We start from the raw sequence: 26426 nt of genomic DNA, 5'->3' as shown, positions 1-26426 counted from the left end.
GACCCATGTTTTCATCTTGTTCCCACCCAAAGACACAAAATATCAAAAATCTCAGGAGCATGTGACTTTTTACAGGTTAATATTTTTTTCAGGTTAATATTTTAAAATGAAATTGTCACAATCAGGCAACAAAAAGAAATCAAAGGCATTCAAAATGGACAAAGAAGAAGTCAAACTCTCCCTCTTCGCAGATGACATGATACTGTACACAGAAAACCCAAAAGCCTCCACCCCAAGATTGCTAGAACTCAAACAGCAATTTGGCAGTGTGGCAGGATACAAAATCGATGCCCAGAAATCAGCGGCATTTCTATACACTAAAAATAAGACTGAAGAAAGAGAAATTAAGGAGTCAATCCCATTTACAATTGCACCCAAAAGCATAAGATACCGAGGAATAAACCTAACCAAAGAGGTAAAGAATCTATATCCTAAAAACTACAGAACACTTCTGAAAAAAACTGGGGAAGACACAAAGAAATGGAAAAATATTCCATGCTCATGGATTGGAAGAATTAATATTGTGAAAATGGCAATGCTGCCCAGGGCAATTTACACATTTAATGCAATCCCTATCAAAATACCATGGAGTTTCTTCAGAGAGTTGGAACAAATAATCTTAAGATTTGTGTGGAATCAGAAAAGACCCCGAATAGACAGGGGAATATTAAAAAAGAAAACCATAGCTGGGGGCATCACAATGCCAGATTTCAAGTTGTACTACAAAGCTGTGGTCATCAAGACAGTGTGGAACTGGCACAAAAACAGACACATAGATCAATGGAACAGAATAGAGAACCCAGAAATGGGCCCTCAACTCTATAGTCAACTAATATTCGACAAAGCAGGAAGGACTATCCAGAGGAAAAAAAAAAACAGTCTCTTCAATAAATGGTGCTGGGAAAATTGGACATCCACATGCAGAAGAATGAAACTAGACCATTCTCTTACACCATACACAAAGAACTCAAAATGGATGAAAGATCTAAATGTGAGACAAGAATCCATCAGAATCCTAGAGGAGTGCACAGGCAACACCCTTTTTGAACTCATCCACAGTAACTTCTTGAAAGATACATCCATGAAGCCAAGGGAAACAAAAACAAAAATGAATTATTGGGACTTAATCAAGATAAAAAGCTTCTGTACAGCAAAAGAAACGGTCAACAAAACTAAAAGACACCCTACAGAATGGGAGAAGATATCTGCAAATAACGTATCAGATAAAGGGCTAGTATCCAAGATCTATAAAGAACTTATTAAACTCAACAGCAAAGAAACAAACAATCCAGTCATGAAATGGGCAAAAGACATGAACAGAAATCTCACAGAGGAAGACATAGACATGGCCAAAAAGCACATGAGGAAATGTTCCGCATCACTTGCCATCAGGGAAATACAAATCAAAACCACAATGAGATCCCACCTCACACAAGTGAGAATGGGGAAGATTAACAAGGCAGGAATCAACAAATGTTGGAGAGGATGTGGAGAAAGGGGAACCCTCTTGCACTGTTGATGGGAATGTGAACTGGTGCAGCCACTCTGGAAAACTGTGTGGAGGTTCCTCAAAGAGTTAAAAACAGATCTGCCCTACGACCCAGCAATTGCACTGCTGGGGATTTGCCCCAAAGATACAGATGCAATGAAACACCGGGACACCTGCTCCCCGATGTTTATAGCAGCAATGTCCACAATAGCCAAACTGTGGAAGGAGCCTCGGTGTCCATCGAAAGATGAATGGATAAAGAAGATGTGGTCTATGTATACAATGGAATATTACTCAGCCATTGGAAACGACAAATATCCATCATTTGCTTCAACGTGGATGGAACTGGAAGGTATTATGCTGAGTGAAATAAGTCAATCGGAGAAGGACAAACATATGGTCTCATTCATTTGGGGAATATAAAAATTGGTGAAAGGGAATAAAGCAGAAAGGAGAGAAAATGAGTGAAAATATCAGTGAGGGTATACAAAACATGAGAGACACCTAACTCTGGGAAAGGAACAAAGGGTAGTGGAAAGGCAGGTGGGTGGGGGGTTGGGGTGACTGGGTGATGGGCACTATGGGGGGCACTTGGTGAGATGAGCCCTGGGTGTTATGCTATATGTTGGCAAATTGAACTCCAATAAAAAAAATGAAATTGTCTCTGGCAAACCCTAATAATGAAAGAGGAAGTCTGAAGCATGTGCTTTAAATCAGTGAAAATGCTCATAATAATGGGAGAACTGTCACTTTTTTTTCCACTCACATTTCCTTGAACCTTTTGAACTTTATAACATACACATATTATTTATTAAAAATAAGATCTGGGGGCACCTGGGTGGCTCAGTCAGTTAAGCATCTGTCTTCAGCTCAGGTCATGGTCCCAGGGTCCTGAGATTGGGCTCCCTGCTGAGGAGGGAGCCTCTTTCTCCCTCTTCCTCTGCCACTCCCCCTGCTTGTGCTCTCTCTCTCTCTCTCTCTCCAAGAAAAGAAAAAATCTTAAAAAAAAAAAATAAAAAATGAGATCTGTATTTAACCCTATATTCCAGAGCAAAAAATAAATAAATAAAAATAAAAAACAAAAAAAAAAGGATTCACTATTTTCTCAATGTATTCAAGAAACTGACAAAAAATGATAGAATTTATATAAATCAGTTTGTATACTTTCAGGCAATCTGTAGCAAAAAGGCTTGCTTGCTGCCTAGATAATGCTAGGTTAAGTAAAGAAAGGAGCTTGCAAGTGTAGCAGGATTAAACTATTATAGGTCCTAAAGATTAAAAGGCTTTTCCCGGGATCCCTGGGTGGCGCAGCGGTTTGGCGCCTGCCTTTGGCCCAGGGCGCGATCCTGGAGACCCGGGATCGAATCCCACATCGGGCTCCCGGTGCATAGAGCCTGCTTCTCCCTCTGCCTGTATCTCTGCCTCTCTCTCTCTCTCTCTCTGTGACTATCATAAATAAAAATAAATAAATAAATAAATAAAAAATAAAAGGCTTTTCCCAAAGGAAAAAGGTTACAAAAAATCAAAAATTTGACAGTAAGCAAATACTCTGTCAAGGCTGAGTACGTTCAGCCCACAACTCCAAGGCAAAGCTGGAGAAGTTTCTCCTGCACCTAACGAGACTCCTGCCTCCACTGGAAGGATGATTGTGGATTTGATGAGGTGAGCCGTCACTGGGACCACGAAGCTCTGAGACTGTGCATAAATTTACATGTGGGGCAAAATTGGGGCCAGAAGCACAGGGAAGCGCAGAACAGCAAGGCACGCTTCACGAAGAGAGCTTCCCAAGGGGGTAAAAGACACCTTCCTGGGGAGTTCAGGCATTTTCAGAGCAAAATCATAGAAGTAACCCCACTGGTGCAGTTTCTCCAAAAGAAGCTTTTATTGAAAATGTTGTCGCAAAGCCACTGATTAGCATTTAGATCACTGCTCAGTTCAAAAAAAGTAAACAGTTGCCCTTTATAGGCTCATATTTTATGACTGTATCTAAAACTGTAAAGGGGTACAGGGCTCCTGGTGGCCTGACCCTCACTTGAGCCGTGAGCTCCCTTCAAATCAGCTCACTTTCCCCAAATAGATGGACATGATGCAACAGCATCTGCCACAGACTAAGGAGACTCCAAGAAGGGATTATTGCTCTTTCCTCTTTCTTTTTGATGAAAGGTAAAGTATTATTTTATGTATCAAAAGAACCATGACTACATAATGGAGTGGAATGAAAAACATCAAGACCTTTTTCACATCAAACATGAGATTTCAAAGGAACTTCATGTCTGCGGCACGTGTCTTTGGGCCCCAGCAGAGACGTTTTTTTTTTTTTTTAAGGTTTATTTATTTTAGAGAGAGAGAAAGAGAGCTCATGTGCATGAGCAGAGAAAGGGGCAGAGGGAGAGGGAGAGAAAGTATCCCAAGCAGACTCCCTGCTGAGCATGGAGCCCGACCTGGGGCTCAATATCACGACCCCAAAGTCATAACCTGGGCCAAAACCAAGAGGTGGCACATCAGCCAACAGAGGCACCCAGGCACCCAGTAGAGACTTTTAGAAGGCTGGCTCCTCAGATGTCAAGGAACATATTGGTAGAAAAGTTACAGGAAGCAGCGCAAGGGACGGATATTGACTGGGGGCGCCCAGTTCCCAATGTGAACTTGTGTTTGTAAGTAATTTCAAGTAAGGCTGTCTTTCCTTCTTTTCTTCATTGCTTCTTCTTCATTTTTCAGCACATGGTCATGGAGCATCTGCTACATGCCAGGCAGTCTACTGAGTGTTGAAACGCTGAAGATGAGCAAAGTAGAATAGAGGCCTGCCCTCAGAATACGTGCAGACAAGCAGGTTTATCTTCTCGCTACCTAGAGACAATGATAAAGGCCTCAATCTCCCAAATGGGATCACATGCCAGGAAGGAAATGAACAAAGTGCTCGGGGAGAGGAAAGGTGGCTCTGGGATAGGAACTTTGCCTAGATAAAAGGCAGTCAGGGACGCCCTCTGAAGAAGTGGGCTTCTGGTCCTTTCCTGGCTCTGTCTAGGGCTTAGCTGGACAGGACATTAGCTGGTCAGGACGTAACCTTAGCTTGTCTTTTGCATTTGGAAAGGCGGCAGGGTGTGGTGGAGAAAGCCATATTCCAACTCAATAACACTACCACTGCTTATGAACAGCGAGACTTCAGGCTAGGGCTTAAGCACCAGAAGCTTCACACACCAATGAAATAACAGCCTTCCTTGGGGTGGTTGTAAGGAGTCGAGAGACCCACATGTGCTTATCTTTGTGCTCATATTTGCATACACAGTCTCATCAGCACTTTGTAAACACTTCAATGCAATCTGAACAATAAGGTCTTGGTGGTGATCAGCCGGGGATCTGGGGTCAGAGTGTCTTGGTTTGAAACCTGGTTCCATGATCCCCAGTGGCGGCCCAAGGGGCAAATCACTCAATGTCTCTGCAAGATGGAAATGGTTATAGTACTGAGCCCATTTTATTGATGTGAGGATTAAATGAGATGGTATTTGCAAGTGGTATATGTATGTATGTGTGTATATGTGCTGACACATGAGAGTTTAATAAACCTGATTTCTTGTCATTGTTGTTACTCATTTGATTTCGCATGACCTGATCTTTCTAGATACCTAGTTTAGTGAGCCTGTCCTGGCTGATGACCTCTCTTGGGAAGTGCCTCCAGGGCCTTCAGAAAGGTCATCCTCACTTCCCAACTAGACTATGTCACTCCCAAGCTTCAGCACATCTATGGTTGACACCAGCGTGCTCCCTCCCAGCCTGAGCCATGCAGGCTCTACACACCCAGTCCTCTCATATCAGGAGGCTTCTGCCCAGTGTCTCCTGCATTCCTCTTCCCTGGGCTAATCCCTCCTTATCCGACAAATCACTACGAGTCGAGTGTCCCAGGGGAAGCCTTCCCAGCCTCCTCTATGCCCCCTTCCCCATTCCCACCTCAGTCTGGCCTGGGTACCCTCCTCAGGCTTATCCAGCCAGTGTGTGGAATCCTCATCCTGGATTGCAATAATTCGACCCCTAGAATGGTTGCCTCTTCCAACTGGGAAAGCTGCTCAGGTGTAGGCATCGTATCCTATCCATCATTTTCTTCCCAGAGGCTGGAGCACCTCCTGGTTGGAAGAATAAAAGGCCAACTCAAATGCTCTAAAAAGTGGATCTCTAATTGCTGTAAAACAATGATTTATTTTGAACACACAGTGATATTTCCTCACTTGGGCACTTTCAAATTCAAGGGTTATACTCTGAAATACCTTGTACTTTTCTATAGATCTATAACACCATCCTCAATGGATGGAGATTTGTCACTATCAAGTAAGCATATAAAAAAGATTAAGGGTGCCTGGATGGCTCAGTTGGTTAAGCATCCAACTCTTGACTTCAGCTCAGTTCATAATCTCAAGGTCCTGGGATTAAGCCCTACATCTGGCTCTGCATTCGGTGTGGAGTCTGCTTGAGGATTCTCTCTCTCTCCCTCTGTCCCTCCTCTTGCTTGCACTGTCTCATAAATAAATAAATAAATAAATAAATAAATAAATAAATAATTTTTAAAAAAGATTAAATAGCTGGTTTCAAAATCCATTCTCCAGACAAAGAAAAGATGTGTGCTACAAAATGCCAGGCAGACTGCCCTGTGCATAGCCGACTGTATTGAGCACAGAGCCTGACAAGGGGGCTCGATCTCATGATCCTGAGATCATGACTTGAAACCAGGAGTCAGAGGCTTAACTGACTGCATCTCCCAGGCACCCCTCCAGTGTGGCTACTTTCAAAAAAAGCAACATTCATTTATGTGTATAAAATATAACATGGGTAGTTCTGGCACATAAGGAGTGGGAGATTTATAAATTCGTCTGTTGAATTAACACAACACGATGCACAGCATTATCATATATGCCTATACACAGTGTGTATGACACATAATTTCAAGTCTGAACACACAGACACATTGAACAAGTGATTTATTGAACTATATGGGAGGGAAAGAAGCTGACTCAAACCTCTGCCAAGTCTACCATTTTAGAAATGGTAAGATAATCCCACTTAGCAGGTTTTTAACAATTTCTCTAAGTTGTTGGCTAGCTCCTTGTCTCCAGGGTAGATCTGAAATCTGAGGACAGACAACCTCACGGAGTGACTTAAAAACATTTGCTGAAGTAAAAAAGTGGTTCCAACTGTCACGCTCTTATGTGACAGTTCCAATTTCTGCCTGGCCTATCCCTGGCTCTGCTCTGAGAAGTTGGCATCCATCGCACCCAGGTCCACATGACTCGATGTCTGGGGGAAATTAGGCAGATTGATCATCTCTTGCACACTAGTGCAGAAACGGCTGTGATAATTCATGAGTGACATTCGTATAACAGACTGGGAAAGAACTTGCTCCTTTAAGCACCTACAAAAAAAGCCCAGCTGGCCCACAGAGGCTACTCTGGCATGGGATGACCTTCCTCAACAAACATAGCACAGTGCTTGCAAACACTGAGTCTGGAGTGGCTGTGTGCAATGGCTGTGAGCAACCAAGTGCATGAACAACGCATCCTCAGCGAACACTCTCTGCATTGCGCCGAACAACCCCTTCACTACTCCATACGACTATCACTGCTACAACTTCCTCTTCCTTCTTCTTGCTATTATTCATTGTGTTATGTTGTTGTTTGTATTAAAATTATACATGGAAATAATTCAAAGGATCAACACTTCTGCAAGTTTTGTTACAATACAGCAACAATCCCAATCCCTTTCTTCCCATCTCTCCCTCTCCATCCATCCATCTCGTTCAGGTGACAATTTTGGTATGTTTAGCTCCTTCTCCAGCAATGAGAGAGACTACTTTTGCACTTCAGGCTCCATCTGTTGGCCTCCCACCGCGGAAGATGAGGATGTAGCAGTCTCTCCTCCCTGCAACCCCCAAGAGACACGCGCATCCTTGCATCCTGCCGTTCCCCAATGGACTATTGTATTCTTGGTTAGATCGACTCTCAGGGCTGCAGTGATTATGATTATGCTCTACAGAGCTGGTTCATGTTGTAAGCTGACGTCCTGTACAACATTTCCATTCCCTGGAGTTAATAATAACTGTTATTTTTTGTTGAGCTTTTTTCTAAACTTCTCATTTATTCAACTTCAGATTATTCACCAGCTAAATAACTTCCTCTCAAGGCATCCAGATGCATCAGGAGTGCCATCTGCCCATGCTTCCCAAAGTCTGTCCCAGTGTCTTCTGATCCACTCAATCAGCACTGGTCAGGGTCTACACTGTGGGCACAGCCGACATCCTTGAACCTCCCTTCCTCACCATCCTGGAGATTCCTTACGCCTCTCTCCTCTGCTAGAGCTCCACTTCATCTTTCGTCTCATTCTCATTCTCATTCTTGACTTGGTCCTTCATTTTCATGGAGTCCACCTCTTTTTCTGATAGTTACTTGAGACAAGGTGAACATGAGATATGTTTTTTGGAGACCTTGAACTTGTGAAAACATGCACCCTCATGCTTGATTGACTGGTGTGTCTCCACTGCCTTCTAGCGCTTGATGAACCCCAAACAACCTGATTCCTCTACCTTTATAGCCTGCCACTCTTGTTCAGAAGCTTATGGGATCTGAAGTTTGTTTTGATGGACATCTCTTTCTGGTCCCTGCACTGTGCCCCTTCAATCTGGAAACTCATGTGTTTCTGGTCCCAGAGATATTCTGTATTTATTTATTGATGATTTCTCTTGCTATGGTTTCTCTCTTCTCTCTCTCTCTCTCTTCAGATATTGGAGTTACTTGATTTGCTCTCTCATTTTCTTAGGTCTTTTCTCATATTTTCTATTTGTCTGAGAGGAATATGAGGAATGTCAACTTTGTCTTCTAACACATCTTTTGAGTTTTTCATTTCTACTGTCATATTTTTAACTTGTAAGAGCTCTGATGTTTGTCCTCTGAATTTTAAATAAACATGATGTTCCTTATTTTATAATTGCAAAAATCTTTCCGTGAAATACTGATCATAGTTATCTGCATATATTCTTCTCCTTGCATAGTGTCTGTTCATTCCAAGTTTTTTTTTTTCCTCTTTCCATTTGATTGTTTGGACCTCACTGTTTGTGCCAGAAGATTTTTTGGGATATGTGATAAGCTTTGTTTGTTGGTAACCTAGGTGGCAGCTAAAGGCAAGTGAGTAGGGCTTGTTGGTTGTGGACTACACGGTAAGGGGTGGTGGGGAAGCTGTGATGTCACAGTCTCTTTTCTTGGCTCATCTCCACTGAAGTCACATCCTCACTGAAATCACAGTGTCTTGCCTGGAGAAAGGCATCAATGTACCACTCTCAGAGTCAGCTGGAATGGGGGGAAGCTGTGTATTTTAGCATCTGGTTGGTGTAGTATTTTCAGCACAGTGTCCCAAGTCGGCTTGATGTCCTTCAATGTAGGCACTTGCTATTGTACCATCTCTAGGGAGCAAATCTTAGTCTTCTGCTGGGGTAAACTTACTCAGATTATTCAGCCATCGAGTTATTCACAGTGGGCAAGCAGCTCTGGGTTCTCAGGGCTTCCTAAAAGGCTTTCAAACCTTACTTTAGTCTCTTTTTAGCCTCTCGTCCTCCTTCCATAAATGCTGATTACTGTCAATTCTTGCACCTTTGGGAGATTCTTCAGCGTCCATCAGTGTTCACCCCAGTGACAGCCTGGAATTTACATTCTTGGATGCTAATCATTCACTGCTTTCCCTCTTCTCTCAGATCCCCCCATGTTTCTGTAGTTTCCTCTTTAGTCTTTCCCATCCTTGAAGTTTGTCATTTTTCAAATGTTCTTGTTGTTTTATTGGAGTTTCAGGAGGAACAAACTAGGAGTGTGTGTGTATGTGTGTGTGTGTGTGTGTGTGTGTGCCTGATCTACCATCTTTACCTAGAGGGTCAAAACTTTCTTTACCATGTCTTCCAAAACTGCTTAAGTTAGAAAGAGGGCAGCTAGACACAGTGCAAGATACCCAGATGAACAAATCTGGAACCACTCATGCCAGCCTCCTCCTCTAGGAAGAGCAAGAAGACTTTGTTCGTGATACCATCGCCTTCCAAAGCCACTCCCTGGTCTCCTGACTCTGTAGACAAACTCACTTTGCCTGCTTGGCTGGAGTGACAGAGCTGTGCACAGGCAGGGAGAAGCCAAGGCCCCGAGGAAGCCGCAGAAACTGAGCTTATATCGAAAGCCCAGAGTCAGCACTGAAGCTTCCCAAGAGAAAGAATCTTCTACAAGGCACAGCACTGATTTCAAAGTATGGAAAAGAAGAGTAGATCCCCTCATGCTCCCAACTAATGCCATGTGACCTTTCTAACCTGAGACTGGAGGGACAGAACATTCCAGACTTCCAAAGTCACACTGGAAGAGCGAAGCCAAGCCCAACCACCAGCCATGTCTCTCCACAGTGGGGTGTTCCCCCTCAGATGCAGTGACAAGGGAGTGGGCTGTCTGTGGAGAATGTAAGAGCAGTAATCTGTTGTTCTGTTTATTAGCTCCATGTGTTGCCACTTCTAAGAAATGTCAGCAAGAGAATACCCTGCCCTGCCCCAGACTGCTCCCACCCCGTGCTGCCGCCCAGTGGGCCACCATCCCCAGGCACCCCTCCAGCCTCCCAGTCACCTGTGGATGATATGGAACCTCTGCAGATACTCCAGGGCCAGCGCCAGCTCACAGATGTACAGCTTTACTGCCCCCTCGGTGAAATGGACGTTCTGCTGCAGGTGGTAGCGCAGATCCCCACCCAGGAGCAAGTCCACCACCATGAACATGTCTTCCTCGTCTTGGAAGGAGTACCTATGGGCACAGAGGGACAGAGAAGGTGAGGGATGGAGATACTCCAACATCCTCAAGATCCATGCTCCCATTTTACAGAAGAGCAATCTGAGACTCAGAGAGAAGCATAGGTGCCCCCAAAGTCACAGGGCTCTATCAACAGGCTCTGGTCAGCCAGGCATTTTAACCAATACTAGACACTAACATATGACTCTGTTTTTATTTTTTTAATAAATGATTTTTAAAATTTAAATCCCAGCTGGTAAACATACAGCATAATATTAGTTTCAGGTGTATAATATGGCAGCTCAACACTTCCATACAGCACTGAGTACTCATTCTGACAAGTGCTTTCCTTAACCCATTATCTCTCATGCACCCCCTCCCCCGCCCACCTCCTCTCTGTAACCATCAGTTTGTTCTCTAGACTTAAGAGTCTGTTTCTTAGTTTATCTCTATCTCTCCTTTCTGCCCCCTGCATGATTTTTTTTTTGTTTCTTAAATTCCACACATAAAGGAGATCATATGGTATCTGCCTTTCTCTGACTGACTTATGTCACTTAGCCTAATACACTATAGCTCTATCCATGGTATTGCAAATGGCAAGAGTTCATTCTTTTTTATGGCTGAATAATACTCCATTGTGTTTATTCCATTGTCTTTAGTACCTGCTTTAATTGGGTGTTTTCAGGACTTGTAGGAGGTAGTCTCCAAAGCTGCATTCCCCCTCCCCAACATGCCTCTGTTGGTGGGATGGGATCCCACCATGCGCTATTCCTCAACAGAGCTTGGTTCTGTATGTGACCCCTGAATGTGGTGATGCTCTGGCAAATCCACATCCAGATCTCAAGGGAACTGGCAGTTTCTACTTAAACTGCCTCCCAGGACCCAGCCAGAGCACTAACCCCACGGAGAGGCCATGAGAAGGAAAACAAAGGGGCTCCAGTCAACAGCCCTGGCTGAGCAACCAGGGAAAACCAGCAACAACTGGTAACCGTGGGAGTGAGCCACCTCAGGCACTGGGAGCCTCTGCAGCCCCAGCTGGCATCAGATGGAGCAGAAAAACTGCCCAGTGGAGCCCAGTTAACACACAGAACACAAGATAATAAAATAGCTGTTTTTAAGCCACTGAAATTGAGGGGGCTTTTTGTTTTGTTGTTGTTTTTAGCGATAGAAAACTGACCCAGTACTTAGTTCGTTTTTACAAAATGCATTTAGGCTTCCTAAGGACTAAAGAGCTGATATATGAACCTCAGAAAGGTGTTAAACAATTGTAAAGTAGAATCTCAGCATTGCAAAATGTTCTCACATTCCATACAGAATCGTGGAAGGTAATAGGGAAGCCTGAACAATCATCATAGAATGACAGATTGTTATCGTGAAGGCTTAGAGACCTGTGTCTTAGGCCCTTGGATATTAGACCTGGGCCAGCCAGGCCATTCCCCTCATTCGACAGAAGAGGAAACTGAGCCCCAGAATGATGAAGGGACTAAACGAGTCAACAAAAGGAACCCAGACCCTGACTCTCCCCACCATTAGGTGCTGCCGTGATGCACACACTGTGTGCTTCTGTAAGCTGGGTGTGTTTCCTGGACTTGGGTTGCCAATATCTCTTGTAGGATTTTGCATATCATGTTCCAAGTGACACTAGCCCATATTTTCCTACCTACACTGCCCTGACCCAGATTTGGTATCATGGCCATACTGGACTCGTATGATGAAGTGGGTTTTTTTGGTTTATGTGCAAAAAGAGTTTAGGAGAGGCATCACTAGTGTGTGTAGTGTGGTCTCATAAAGCCCTCCATTCCCACACCTCTGATTCACTTTAGGAGTTCCTCCCGGTGCTGTCCGATGATTCCCGCTCCTCCCTTTCAACAAAGAGATAAGCAGATCAGAGACCTGGGCTGACTAGGAGGTGTATACACATCCCCTGGCTGCTGGTATTGGCTCCTCAGGACCCCTTGGGGGTGCTCCCTGGAATCCATGAAAGAAAAACTTCCTCCTCTGGGTTTGCCAGGCTAGATGCTGTGACTAAGAGGCTGCCTGGAATCCTCTTGCTGAAAGTGGGGAGTAGGACCCATCTGGGTGTGAAGCTGCAGAGGGTCAAGCAGGCTGAGAGCTAAACACACACAGAAAGGGTGTTGGAGGTGCTGGCTCCAGCCTGGGCAGAAGCCCGAACTTCACATTTACATGGGCCAAGACCCCACTTTCTCAGCTGCTGGACACCGTGTTTCTGTCATTTGGAACTGAAAGAATCATCTGGTACATCTTTCCACATATTTGCTCCTGGAGAGAAGGGTTTAGATGTTCAAAAAGGAACTACAGGAATCAGCTATAAATGGATGCCCAATTTGTATTCTAATAGTTGAAAGACTATTGAAACATTACATTAATAACCAGTGAGCTCTGCACTCTCGTTCACAGCGAGACTGTTAAAGGGTATCTCATTCAATATTCCGCCAGAACTCTTTGGAGGAGTTATATGAATTTTTAGGAGAGAAACTTGCAGATCGGAATGAATTCTAAAGAGGAAATCCAAAATGCAAAGAGAGCAATCATTTAAGTAATAAGTCAGGTTGTTGCTTTCTCTTACTCCAGATCCTTTATTTTTTATTTTTATTTATTTTGCCCTGGGCGATGGACTCTACATCTCCAAGGAGACTCAGGACAGAGAATGACCTTTCATTTATCTCTGCAGTTTTGTGCTATTTCACAGACTTGTTCCATTGTTTCTTTTGCCTCTTCTTGGACTGGAATTCTAAGTATGTTCTCTCATGATAATGCTGCACATTGTCATGGAAATGATGGAGACCACAAATGAGAAATTGACACCCTATCTCATCATCACACTGACCCATGGAGGAACTTGAGCAATTAGGCTCACTTTCCAACATCAAAGAAGTTCAGGAGCTTTGGAAAGCATTAGTCCTGGCCTGGACATCAAAACAGACCAGCACAAAGGACCCAATGTCTGGTGTAAAACTTTATTTATTTTTTATTATTATTATTTTTTTTTTACTGATTTCCAATCTTTTCCAAAGAAGCTTTAAAAGTTATTTGCAAAATACATATAACTTAATAAATTTAAAAATAAGTAAGCCAGAAATCAGGTCAAAGAATAAAAAGGGAATTCAAGAAAATGTAAGCAGGAAAAAATACCCTAATTCATGCTCAAAGAACTTGCCTGAAACAGGCCATCACCTTCCCGACAACCAGAGCAAAGTGAGAAACACGATCAGCCTTATGTATGGTTCAGGATCAACATGGGAAAAAAAAAATCAGTTGTTTGGGAAAAGCATGATTATTCCTGGTACTGAAGCCAGAAGAAAATTTCTCCCACTAGGTTCTTACAAAGATGGCACTTTGTATTGTGGCAAACAATGATCTACATAAAATAGCTCTACACAGGGTAACACGTTTAACAGGGATTTTTTTTTTTTTTTTGTATGATATGCTTCAAGATATATGGAAGACTTCAAAGTCCCAACCTATAAAAGCAGTGTTATGCGGGGGCAAGGAAAGTGATCTGGTGTCATGTTCACGGATGAGCTTTCTCAATGAAAAGATAAATTTAGAGAACACCTGGTGAATGCCCTCAGGGACCATGTCACAAATGTGAGCTCACCCACACCCCCACAAATAGAAGGTTTCTACCACACATCGGCCCCATGTCAGAAGCTGGGACTCGGTGGAAGTGGTTGACCTAAATGGTTTGCCTAAGTTTGGGGCAATCAGAAAGAGGCTGGAGTTTGGTATCATGTGCCATAACAAGTACCCTGGATAATCCACTGCTTATTGGAGCTTCTTTTTTGTCTGGCCTCCACTCCTCACAGAGACCAGGATCTCCCATTGGCCTGAGAGCGACTCTCCCAGCCTCTCTCCACGGCCTCACTCCCATGCAGGGAGCAGAAGTGACCTGTCTGATGAGCTATTTGGAAGGAGTTGCCAATGTACTCAGCTCAGCCCCTTCTGGGTCCCACTGGGCTTCCGGATTGTTCACAGAGGGCTTGTACTCAGTCCACTCCCTGCCAAGGCTAGGGGCCTGCTCCAGTGGGGATGAGGCTTGCAGGTGAGCCCATATCCTCAGGGTGATTCCATTTCAAAGCCAAAGTGTTAGCAAGCTCTTTTGGATGTAGAACTAAAGCCAAGTTTTTCAATCAACTGTGTCTGCTACAATGCTGATATTTTTACTTCCATGGGTCTGAGTCCCGTGGCATCTCTAGAGTGGTCCCAAACTCAGGTGGGAAGGAGGGGTGCTCTCCACAGACCTCCCATCATTCCTCAACACTTAACCTATTTAACCATGCGAGTCAAGCAATATGTCCCTTATTTTTCCAATGGAGGAAACCAAGGCCAAGAGAGGCTGACTTGTCCCCAGTCCAGGTGAGACCCCTTATTCAATAACACATTGTGTCCTTTAGAACCAACCTCAGGAGGCTTTCACACTTAAGGCCAGCCATGTTATCCATATGTGGGACGATACATGAGCACGTATGACCGAGGTACTGTGTCCAGGGGGAAGTCCAAGTCAGCACACCTGCCCCAGCTCCCCCTTACTTCATCTCACCTTGCTTACGCCTGGTGCCAGGAAACTGCCAGCCAACCATATATTGTCTGTCAGTGGTAGGGGAGGCGTGGGAAGGAAAGGACACCTCATGCAGGAAATCAGAAACCTTTCTTAATCTCCAGCAGCTTGGAACCATTCAGTCATTCAAAACACATGCCTTTCACCCCTTTTCTTCCCTAGGCGAAAGAAGCCAAGCCAGGAGATGCCCTGTGGGTTAGTCTTCTGGAAGCCCCGGCACCTGGAACAAGCCACGTGTCTCCAACATTCACCTCCTGTGTCCTTATTGTGGGGCACCTGCCGGGACAAGGAGCTGAGCATCTCTCAGACCATTTCCTGTGCAATCCAATCTCCAAGGGGGAGCAGACAGAGAGGAGGGCTCGCTCACCACGCTCACTGCCAGTGATTCTCAGAAATTGAACATGCTGCAACAGAACAGCTAAAAATACTCCCTTAGGCTCAGAAATCCAATAATGGGATGCTGGGCCTTCCGTCAGCTCATATTGTGCAAATAACAAGGAACTTATCAAACCTGAATTGTGCTTGATACATAGAAGTCTTTAATAACATTTGCAATAATAATCTTTTTAAAAAATATGAATTGAGCCACAGAAGTGTTCAAGCCATTCACACAGCCTGGCCCTCATTGTTCTCCACATCAGGCTGATTCTGTCCTTGTCACCTTCCCAGAAGTCAGCATTGCTGATTGGCTGCCATCTGCCTCCTGCAAGCCAAGTGTCAGCAAGGGGATACTCTCAAATACCATCCTGCTCTCCAGGCCCAGGCAGTTTGGGGGTAGGAGCACTTGTGGGACCATGCAAAGGTGAACTGCAAGCTCAGCTTTTCCGCCACCTACTGCTCTGCAGCAGGGCTTTGCAGACTGTAAAGTGTATCAATCTCTGCAAATGCAGAACATAGTTCCTGTGGCTTAACGATTTTATTTAATTTATATCCTGCATGCCTCTAAAGATTTTGCAATGGCTAACTAAGACTGATGGAAAAGACAGAGAGGAAAAGTGTGGAATAATGGAGAAGTTCATGTACCCATTCACCTGGACAAACTGTGAGCAAGGAATGGCAGCTCTGACCTTCCCAGTTCAAGCAAGCAGTGGGCAGAGCAGGGTGGACAACCCAGTATGCACATGTGGGCACATGAGATGAAGCCAAACCTCCCCTCCTTGGGCTGAATTCCAAAATAAATGTATAACTTGCATTTTTTTTTTTAAAGGAGACATTGAGTAGAAGAATGGGAAGTGAATCATGGTCATTCACACTGTGGAGGGCTCTCTGTATACATCTGTATTCATGAGAAATATTGATCTGTAGTTCTCTTACTGTACTACCCTCATCTGCTTTTGGTGTCCAAGTAATTCACATTCCATAAAATGAACTGGGAAACATTTATTTCTCTTCTGTTTTCTGGAAGAGATTGTATAAAAAAAAAAATTGGTGTTAGGGGCACCTGGGTGGCTCAGTGGTTGAGCGTTTGCTTTCCGCTCAGGGTGTGATCCTGGGGTCCTGGGATCAAGTTCCACCTCAGGCTCCCTGCAGGGAACCTGCTTCTCCCTCTGCCTTTCTTTATGTGTCTCTCATAAATAAATAAAAATCTTTTAAAAATTGGTGGTAATTCCTTAAATATTTGATATAATTCTCCAGGGAAACCATCTGGGCATGGAATTTTGTTTTCAGGAGATTTTAAATTATGAATTCCTCTTTTTAACAGTTGTAGGATTATTTGGGTTAGTTTTTTTTTTTTTTTTTTGGTCCAGTTTTGGTAGTCTGTGGGGTTTGAGGAATTGGTCTATTTCTTCTAAGTTGTCAAATTTATGAGTATGAAATTGTTCACAGTACTCCCTTATTATTCTTTTAATGGCTGCAGGATCTGGAGCGATAGCCTCTGTTTTATTTCTGATATGCATGACTTGTGTTTTCTTTCAGCTTCTATTTGTCAGTCTTGCCAGAAGCTTATCAGACTTTCTAATTTTTTTTTGAATAACCAGCTGACTGTTTCATTGATTTTTTTTTTCTATTGCTCTCCCATTTCCAATATCATTTATTCCACTCTTGATTATTTCTTTCTTTCTGCTTGCTTTGGGTTTATTTTTCTCTTCATTTTTTTAGTTTCTTGAGATCAAAATTAGATTATTAATTTAAGACCTTTCCCCTTTCCTAACGCAAGCATTTACTATCAACACCATCATCACTGCTTTAGCTGAATTACACAAACTTTGATATGTTGTGTTTTCCTTTTCATTCATGTATTTATCTTTATTTCTTTTGAGTATTCTTCTTTGACCCAAGAATTGTTAGAAATTTGTGCTTATTCTCTATGTATTTGGAGATTTTTCTTATCTTTCTGTTATTTATTTCCACTTTGTTTCTGTTATGTGCAGAGAACATGCTTTGTCATGGTTTCATTTTTAAAAATTTGTTGAGGCTTGTTTTGTGACCCAGGAATTGGTATATCTGTATGAATGTTCCATGGGCATTTGGAAAACAAGTACATCCTGCTGTTACTGGGTGAGATGATCTGTAAATGTCAGTTAGATGTTATTGGTTGATCATGTTTCAGTTCTTATATCTTCACTGACTTTCTATCTAAAAGTTCTATCAATGGTGGCTAGTAATAATTGTCAAAGTCCTCAGTGATAATTGTGGGGTTTTTTGTTTGTTTGTTTCTCCTTTCAGCTCTTATCAGTTTGTGCTTCATGTATTTGGAAGCTGTGATGTTTGACTCATTTATACCTCATTATTATTTGAACCATTTTTAATATGTCATCCTATGTCACATTACCATGTATAAATTGCTTTTTCCTCATTATAAGTAATAGTGCAATGAGGCTCTCAATATATTTCTTCTTGTGCTTACATGAACAAGGTAATTTATTATACAAATATTCACTGAGCAACAACTATATGTCAGATGCTAGTCTAGATGCTTTGGATAATGCACATAAAGAACAGAATCCAAGTTCCTGTCTCCATGGGATCACCTAAAGTGAACTGAGCAACTAGTATAGTGGATAGCAACATAGGAGACTTTAAGCATACTGATTATGAGAATGAGTGAATAATGAATAAAGCTAGCATTCTTATAGCAAACATAGAGTGATTCACATATACCACATGCTTACTCTTATAATCCTTATATTAACTCCAGAGGTACACACAGTTATACCTATTTCACTAGAGATCAAACAGTCACCAAAAATTTTAGCTTACTGAAAGGCAGGTACTATACTTATTTTTTTTAAAAGGAGGAGGGTCATTTTAACTTGTGTCAAGTGGAAGGTCTTCTTAGTAAATGGTTTTATATCAACTGGAACTGGATATCCATATGGGAAAAAGTGAATTCTGACAAACATCACATATCATACATAAATACCAATTTCAAATGGATTATAGATCTAAATGTGCAATGTAAAAACACTGAAACTTCTAGAAAAAAGTAGATCTTCATGACTTCAGGGTAGACAAAGATTTCTACACAGGATATTAAAAGCATTATTCATAAGAGTGCATTGGTAAATTGGACTTGATTAAAATTGAGAACTTCAGTTCTCAAAAAATGCACAGAGAATAAAAATGGGATAAGATTTCCACAATTTGAGGATACATTTAAAACACATATACAATTCTTCATAATATTTTTGCAGTTTCTGTAACTTTGAAACTAAATCAAAACAAAAATTGCCAACACACACATATGGAACTATTTTCATTTAAAATATTATTAATTTTATGGTAACCCAAAGAAAATAACTAAAAAATATAGGAAAAGAAATGACAGGAAAAAATGTAAAATATACTAGAAAATATTTGTATTACATAGACGACAGCAGGAATGGAGGAATGAAAGGGAAAAATCATAGGATATAAAGAAAAAGTAGCAAAATGGCACATATAAATACTATCTTACCAGTAATTAAATTAATGTAAATAGACTAAACAATGCAGTTAAAAGGGCAAAGATTGGTGTGCTGGATTTTAAAAAATGATCCATCTGTATGCTGTTTACAAGAGGCACACTTTATTTGTTTATTATTATTATTTAAAGATTTTATTTATTCATTCATGAGAGACACACACACAGAGAGAGAGGCAGAGACACAGGCAGAGGGAGAAGCAGGCTCCACGAGGGGAGCCAGATGCAGACTCAATCCCCGGGATCCAGGATCACGCCCCGGGCCAAAGGCAGATGCCCAACCGCTGAGCCACCCAGGCATCCCAGCATTACTTATTATAACCGAGGGAAAAAATTAGCTGTAAGATAAATTCAACACTATTCATAGTACATCAACACTATGAATTTGTGTTTTACTTTATTTTTTAGAAGAGGCAGATCTATAGTTACTAATATGAGACGATGTTGATGACCTGCTAAATGAAAAGAGCAAATGGTAGAACTTCTCTTGAAAAACATGCACTTAAAAAAAATACAAGGGAGTGGGGCACCTGAAGGAGGCACACTTTAAATTCAAAGAAATAATTAAGCTTCAAGTAAAATGATGGGAAAATATTTAACATCCAAATAGTAACTAAAAGAGAGCTATAGTGACTATACTATATCAAACAAAATAGACTTTAAGATAAAAATTGTTACTAGAAATATATATATATATTTACAATGATGAAGGGCTACTCATTCAGTAAGATACAGCAATTTTAAGTATCTATGTACCTAAAAGCAGTCTGAAAACATAAAAAGCAAAAACTGACAGATCTGAAGAAAGAAATTGGCAAACGAACAGTCATAGTTGAAGACTACAGCACCCCAGTTTCAACAGTGGATAAGAAAGTAGGAAAAAGACAAAGAAATAGAAGACTTTAACTGCATTTGATCCCAAAGGACAAAGGCAAAAGCTCACACTACCATCAACAGAACACCCAACCAATAATAATAGCCAAATACACATCCTTCTGAGTACACATGAAACATCCTTCAGGATAGACCATGTGTTAGACCATAAAACAGGTCTCAGTAAACTTAAAATGACTGAAATCATATGAAGTATGTTCCATGATGACAATGAAATGAAAGCAGGTATCAACAAGAGAAGAAAATTTTGGAAAGTCACAAATTCGTGGAAATTAAACAACACAATCTTAAATAGCCAGTGGTCAATGAAGAAATGGTGAAAATTATTTTTAAACAGAAAATATTTTGAGATGAATGGAAACAAAACTGCTAAATAAAAAGTGGAATGCAGCTCAAGCACTGTTTATTTTTTTTAATAATAAATTTATTTTTTATTTGTGTTCAAATTGCCAACATACAGAACAACACCCGCACTGTTTAGTTATAAACATTTATGAATGGACAAAGAAGATGTGATATATATATGTGTGTGTGTGTGTGTGTGTGTGTGTATGTGTGTGTGTATACACACACACAAGGGAATATTACTCAGCCATTAGAAATGACGAATACCCACCATTTGCTTTGATGTGGATGGAACTGGAGGGTATTATGCTGAGTGAAGTAAGTCAATCGGAGAAGGACAATCATTATATGGCAAATTTAATTTTTTGACACTAAAAGTCCCCAAGTGGTTGCCTTTGAGGAAGGGGACAATAACTATAAGGGCAAAGACGACCTTGGAGGACTGGTGTTCTAAGTGCAGAATTAAGGTGCATTCACATGTGAACATCCATGTAGACATAATTAGTGTACTTCTTCCCAGATCTTATACCTCAATAAAATTTACATTAAATTCTCTGCTTTCCCACATCTTACAAATCACTTGATGTCATTTAAGTGTTGCAGTTGTGATGCAATCTTTTGGTTGTGAAATGGTTCTCAGTATAATTTTAATTAGCATTTCATGGTTAAGAGTGTATTCATTTGTAGGGCTACCAGAACAAAATGCTGCACGCTGGTGGCATAACCAATGGAAATGTATTCTTTGACAATTTGGAAGGCTAGATGTCTGAGATCAAGGTGCGGGCAGAACTAGGTTCCTCTGGAGCCTCTCTCCTTTGCATGTAGATGGCCACATTCTTTCTATGTCCTTGTGTGTCCACCCCTTTATACATGTTTGTTCCCAGATTTCCTCATCTTATCAGATTACCACCCCAAACTAATAACCTAATTGAACCTTAATTACTTCTTCAAAGGCCCTATCTCCATATACAGTCACATCCTGAGATAATGGGGTTAAGACTTTAACACATTAATTTTGAGTGGACACAATTCAGCCTATAACAATGAGTGAAGCTGATATCTATCCAGTCATTTGTCACTTGGGTCTTGTCCTCTGTGCACTGTCTTGTCTTTATTTGTTGTCCATTTATTTACAGGGCTTTTTGACCTTTCCTTTGCTATTTGCAAAAGCTATTTATATATTGGAGACTAACCCTGTGACATGTATATACACTGAGAGTGCCTTCTTCCATCCAGTACTCTGACTCTTCATTTTGTCTCCTGTGGGGTTCCTTTTATCCTTATCGACTTAACTTGTTGATTGTGTCTTACTTACTATCCCTTTGATCCATCCACCAATGAGAGAGGTGAGTTAAAAAACCTCACCAGGGATCCCTGGGTGGCACAGCGGTTTGGCGCCTGCCTTTGGCCCAGGGCGCGATCCTGGAGACCCGGGATCGAATCCCACATCGGGCTCCCGGTGCATGGAGCCTGCTTCTCCCTCTGCCTGTGTCTCTGCCTCTTTCTCTCTCTCTCTCTCTCTGTTACTATCATAAATAAATAAAAATTAAAAAAAAAAAGATTTAAAAAAAAAAAAAAAAACCTCACCAAATACTTGATTTGTTATTTTTCCTTGTAACTCCAGAAATTTTTGCTTCATATATTTTTTACTTTTATATCAGGAGCACACAAGTTCAGAAACATAACTTTTTTTACATTTTATAGTTATATTCTCATTATCCTGAAGAAATGCTTTTAAAAAATTGATTGATTGCTGGGACATCAATTTTGTCCTATATTCTTTTCCTGGTCTGTCTTTTTACATGTTATTATGTTCAAATTTTTACTATCTTCATTTTTTTTCTGTGACTCTTATAAGTAGACTACACATAGAACTTTAAAATATCCAAACAGAGAGTATGGGAATCCTTTAGAAAATTGAGCATGCTTATACCTATAGAGGAAACGGATATGTTAATTATTGTGATCTTTTTATATAATACTCCCATCTACCATGCTTTTTTCTTACTTTTCTTCCTCTTCATATCTGCATTGAACTTTATTGATTGAATTTCCTTATTTCCCCTTTGGCTATATAGCCTATTTCTAAACTTTAAGTGCTTACATTTAAATTCAACATCCTGCAATACAAAACTGAACATGTTTGTTATACTCTATTTTTTAATATTATTTATATTATTTATTTATTAGAGAGAGAGAGAGAGAGAGAGAGAGAGAGAGAGAGAAACAGGCAGAGGGAGAAGCAGGCTCCATGCAGGGAGCCCGACGTGGGACTTGATCCCCGGTCTCCAGGATCATGCCCTGGGCGGAAGGTGGCGCTAAACCGCTAAGCCACCAGGGCTGCCCTATACTCCATTTAAAAAAAAAAACAAAAACAGGTAGAGCTACTGGCTTTCAAAGCCCTGTGTTTATTATAAGGATTTGGATTTGGAAAGAAGGAATTCAGTGAGATAAAAGTTTGTCTGGAGAAACCTATGCTAGTTCCAAAGTCTGGCACTGGTATTCAGTGGGAACTAGTCCAAATGCTTGGCAATTAAGCAAGTATTTATAGAGTGTCCTCTATAGGAGTCAATTAACAAGGAAATTGGAAAACCCCACAGGCTCCTGTTCTCACTGTGAGGCAGTTTGGTGCTGCAGAAAAACACAAGAGCTGGGTGTCTGGACAGAGCAGAAATGGAGACCACATCTTGCTATTTGCCAACTGTGCTTCTCTGGGCAAATACGTCAAGTCTTTGAGCTCTATTTCCCTTCTTTGTAGTATGATTATTGTTAAAAATATTAATAAATCACAGTGTGGTTATGAGAAACCTATGAGAGACAGTTTGAAAAATATATGAAACTACTATTCCATTAAAATAATAAATGAAAGATAAAAGAATGTTTTAAGTCCTTTGGTCTTCTCAGCAAAAAGCATGATGTATAACAATCTTTTCACTGAGTTCCTCCAAGATTTGACATAGAAGACTCTGGAAACATCAAATCCTCTGTCTTTAAGCTGAAGCCCCAGGGAAGTGCTCAAAATGGAACCCTTGTAGACAAGACAGCATATTAAGAGAGGGTCCCTAGCTGAACTCCCCAAAGTAGGACATGAATTTTAACAAGTGTGTTCAATTTTTTAAAGGCATCAAAACTTGATAAAAATTAAAAATATCTTTTAAAATGTAGGCTGACTGTGTTCTCACTTTGTTCTTAGATGAAAAGAGATGTTTTTGGACCACTACAACAGATGACAGACTGTGGTATGTTGGAGCACCCAGAAGAGGTACATGGCCACAAAACAGGTCCCGTTTAAAATGCTGGAAATCCTTTGTATAGCCCTTGTTGACTTCCTGAATGTGAGCCCTGACTTCTCATTCTCACTCCACCAATGGCCTGGGCCCCAGCTATCTTCAAAGTGAACTGCTCACATGGTGGTGCTTCCTTCTCACAGGAAAGGGCTTCAAATTAGCCCTCGAGCCCCATCCATTCCTCCATCCACTCTTCCAGTGTCTTCAAAGCACCCTCTGTGCATTACTGCTGCAGAAATGGATGGAGGGACGATGACTGCAGTCACTGAAACAATATCAGAGCTAAGATTTGAAAAGTGAACATGAGTTAGCAAACAAAGGATTCATGGGGGTTCAGGAGGTGGGAAAAGGATAAAACAATTCTCGAAGAGAGTGCACCTCCTTTGAGAAGGCATCTTCACATTCTCCTCCACAGGCTGCATTAGACACTGCTCAGACACCAAGTAAGAAGTATTTGCAGTAAGAAGATATTTACATCAAAATTGATTCGTGGTAGTTTGTTCTTTTTTTCTTTCTTTCTTTCTTTCTTTCTTTCTTTCTTTCTTTCTTTCTTTCTTTCTTTTTAGATTTAGTTAATTAACATATAGTATATTATTAGTTTCAGAGTAGAGTTCAGTGATGCATCAGTTGCATAGAACAGCCAGGGCTCATTACATCAAATGTCCTCCTTAAATAAAATGAAAACAACAGACTCTTGAAATCATAACTAGAAAGCTTACCATAAAATATGATCTGACAAATTGGAACAGAATCAATTACTCTATCTCTTTGTGATAATTGGAAGAACATGAAGGCTAGGTAGGAAGTGACTAACCTGAGCCTATATTGCCACTTAATATCACCTAAACTATTTATTTCTTTTATCTGAATATTGTTCCTCCTCACCCACTGAAAATTAGTTCCATGAGGGCGAGGGCCTTTTACAAAATTCAATTGACCAAATATTTGTGTATATACTTTTCGACTCTTGATCCTGTTCCATTGATCTGTTTGTCAATCTTGATGCCAACACTGTCTTGATTATTATATGTTTATAATAAGTCTTGAAATCAAGTAGTATTAGTTCTGTAACTATGTTAAGTTTTAAAGTTATTTTCACTATCCTAAGTGCTTTCTTTGCATTTCCACATGTATTTTAGAAACAGCTTGTCTATTCCTACATAAGAGTTTGCTGGAATTTTTACTGAGATTGTGTGTTATCTATGCATCGATTTGGAAAGAACTGACACCTTAGTAATACTGAATCTTAAGTTCCATGAACAAGGTACATCTGCACTTATTTAAGTCTTCTCTCTTTTCTCTTAGCAGTGTTTTGTGCTATTTGGTATTGCAGACCTTTTACATGTTTATTTAGAATCATACCTAAGTACTCCATATTTTTGACATTATCATACAATTTTTAAATTCAATTTTTGATTATTTACTGCTAGCATATAGAAATATAGTCACTAATATATTGATCTTGTCTGAAACCTTGCTATAATCAATTATTCTAGATTTTTTTTGTAGATTCTAACAGATTTTCTATGTAAAAAATATAATCACACCATCTGCTAATAGAGACTTTTATTCATCCTTTCCAAACTCAATGTTTTTCAAATGTTTTTCTTGCCTTATTGCACTGCTAAAATCTCTAGTATGATGCTTGATAGAAGAAGTGACAGTGGATTTTTTTTGTCTTGTCCCAGTTTTCAAAGGGAAACATTTAATTATTCTCCATGAAATAAGATACCTGTAGGTTTTCTGTAGATGACCTTTATTGAGTTGATGAAACCCAATTTGTCAGAGCACTATATATATATATATGTATACACATATATATACATGTATACATATATACACTATATATATATATATATATATATATATACATAGTCTCTTTTTTCTGTTTTCTCTTCTTATAATGTCTTTGTCTGGTTTTCATATCATGGTAATGTTGGACTCAGAATGAACTGGGGAGTAGTCTTCTACTGCTATGTCTTGAAGTTCACTGATCTTTTTTTCCTGCAAGGACTAATTGCCATTTGTTCTGCCCAGTGTATTTTCCACATAAATATTGAAGTTTTGATCTTTAAAAGCTTGAATTAGGTTTTTAAAAAATATCTTCTATTTTTCTACTTTTTGGGCATATTGAATACAATTATAATAACTTTTAATGCCCTTCTATTCTTTATGTAATTTTTCCTATCTTTGATTGTTTCAGGTAAGAGTAAATCTGGTCTCTGTTACTCCACTTTGGCCAAGAGCCCTTAGTCTAATATCTGATAAAACAGATTTTCCCAAAGAAATGTTTATGGGATTAATATGTGTAGAATGCTCTAGGTGCCAGGAAGGTGGAAGGTATAGTGAACAGGACAGAAAGAGTCCTGTACTCATGGAACTTATAGCCTGGTTGGTCATGACAGCCAATCAAAATGAAAAAAAAATTATGTGAATGAGACAACTTCAGATAATATTAGGCAAATGAGAGTGATATATTAGGGACTGGAAGGGAGTGGGGAAAACCATCTCATAGATATTGGTCAGGGATACATCCCTGAGGTAGAGGGACTTGAGCTAAGTGTTGAGGAGGAGGTGACCATGCAGAGGTGCCGGGAAGAGAAATCCAGGCAGAGAGTCTGTAAGTACAAAAGTCCTGGGTGGGGAATGAGCCTAGCATGTTGCCGTACAGAATGAGGGTCAGAAGGGCTGGCATGTAGTGAGAGACATGGGGCAGGCAGGGGCCAGATCAGCTGCAGTCTTACACATCAGGAAGAGAAGTGTGGAGTGGAGTGCTCCAGGACACAAAGAGATATCAAAGTGAAGCTTTCTTTATATTCCTCTCTAATGAACAGAAAACAACAGAGAAATTGGCTCACTCTTCCTTGTGGCCGCAGAGCATTTTCAGCCCACAGACTGCTGGCAGTCAGGATAGATTGGCTCCTAAAGCAACTGCTGTCCTGCACCTTGTCTAAGGCATCCTCTCAATGTATACTCCAAGCATGGCTGGCAAGCTGTTCCCATAGAGGCCATTCACCACTCTCTTATTCTTCCCAGAAGGGAAGTAGCAGAGATGCAAGCTGTTTGGTAGCTGCCACATTTCCTTCCAAAGATGATGGAGTTTAGGGTGGATGAAGTATTCAAGCGTTCTCTTTTCATTAGGAAA

At 40.8% G+C, this 26426-nt stretch overlaps 1 protein-coding gene across 1 annotated transcript in view; it reads right to left on the bottom strand.

Annotated features, from left to right (window-relative positions):
- STK32B (serine/threonine kinase 32B) overlaps nt 1-26426 on the bottom strand; it is a 399034-nt gene that overhangs the window by 124019 nt on the left and 248589 nt on the right. The window contains exon 4 of the mRNA XM_041750994.1: nt 10114-10287. Coding sequence (XP_041606928.1) covers nt 10114-10287 — 174 coding nt within the window. The remainder of the gene's footprint in view (nt 1-10113; nt 10288-26426) is intronic.

Source organism: Vulpes lagopus, chromosome 4 (genome assembly GCF_018345385.1).
Source record: "Vulpes lagopus strain Blue_001 chromosome 4, ASM1834538v1, whole genome shotgun sequence".
In the NCBI taxonomy this organism is placed as follows: domain Eukaryota; kingdom Metazoa; phylum Chordata; class Mammalia; order Carnivora; family Canidae; genus Vulpes; species Vulpes lagopus.
Note: the sequence above shows the minus strand (reverse complement) of the source record. Positions and strands in the feature narration are given on the sequence as shown.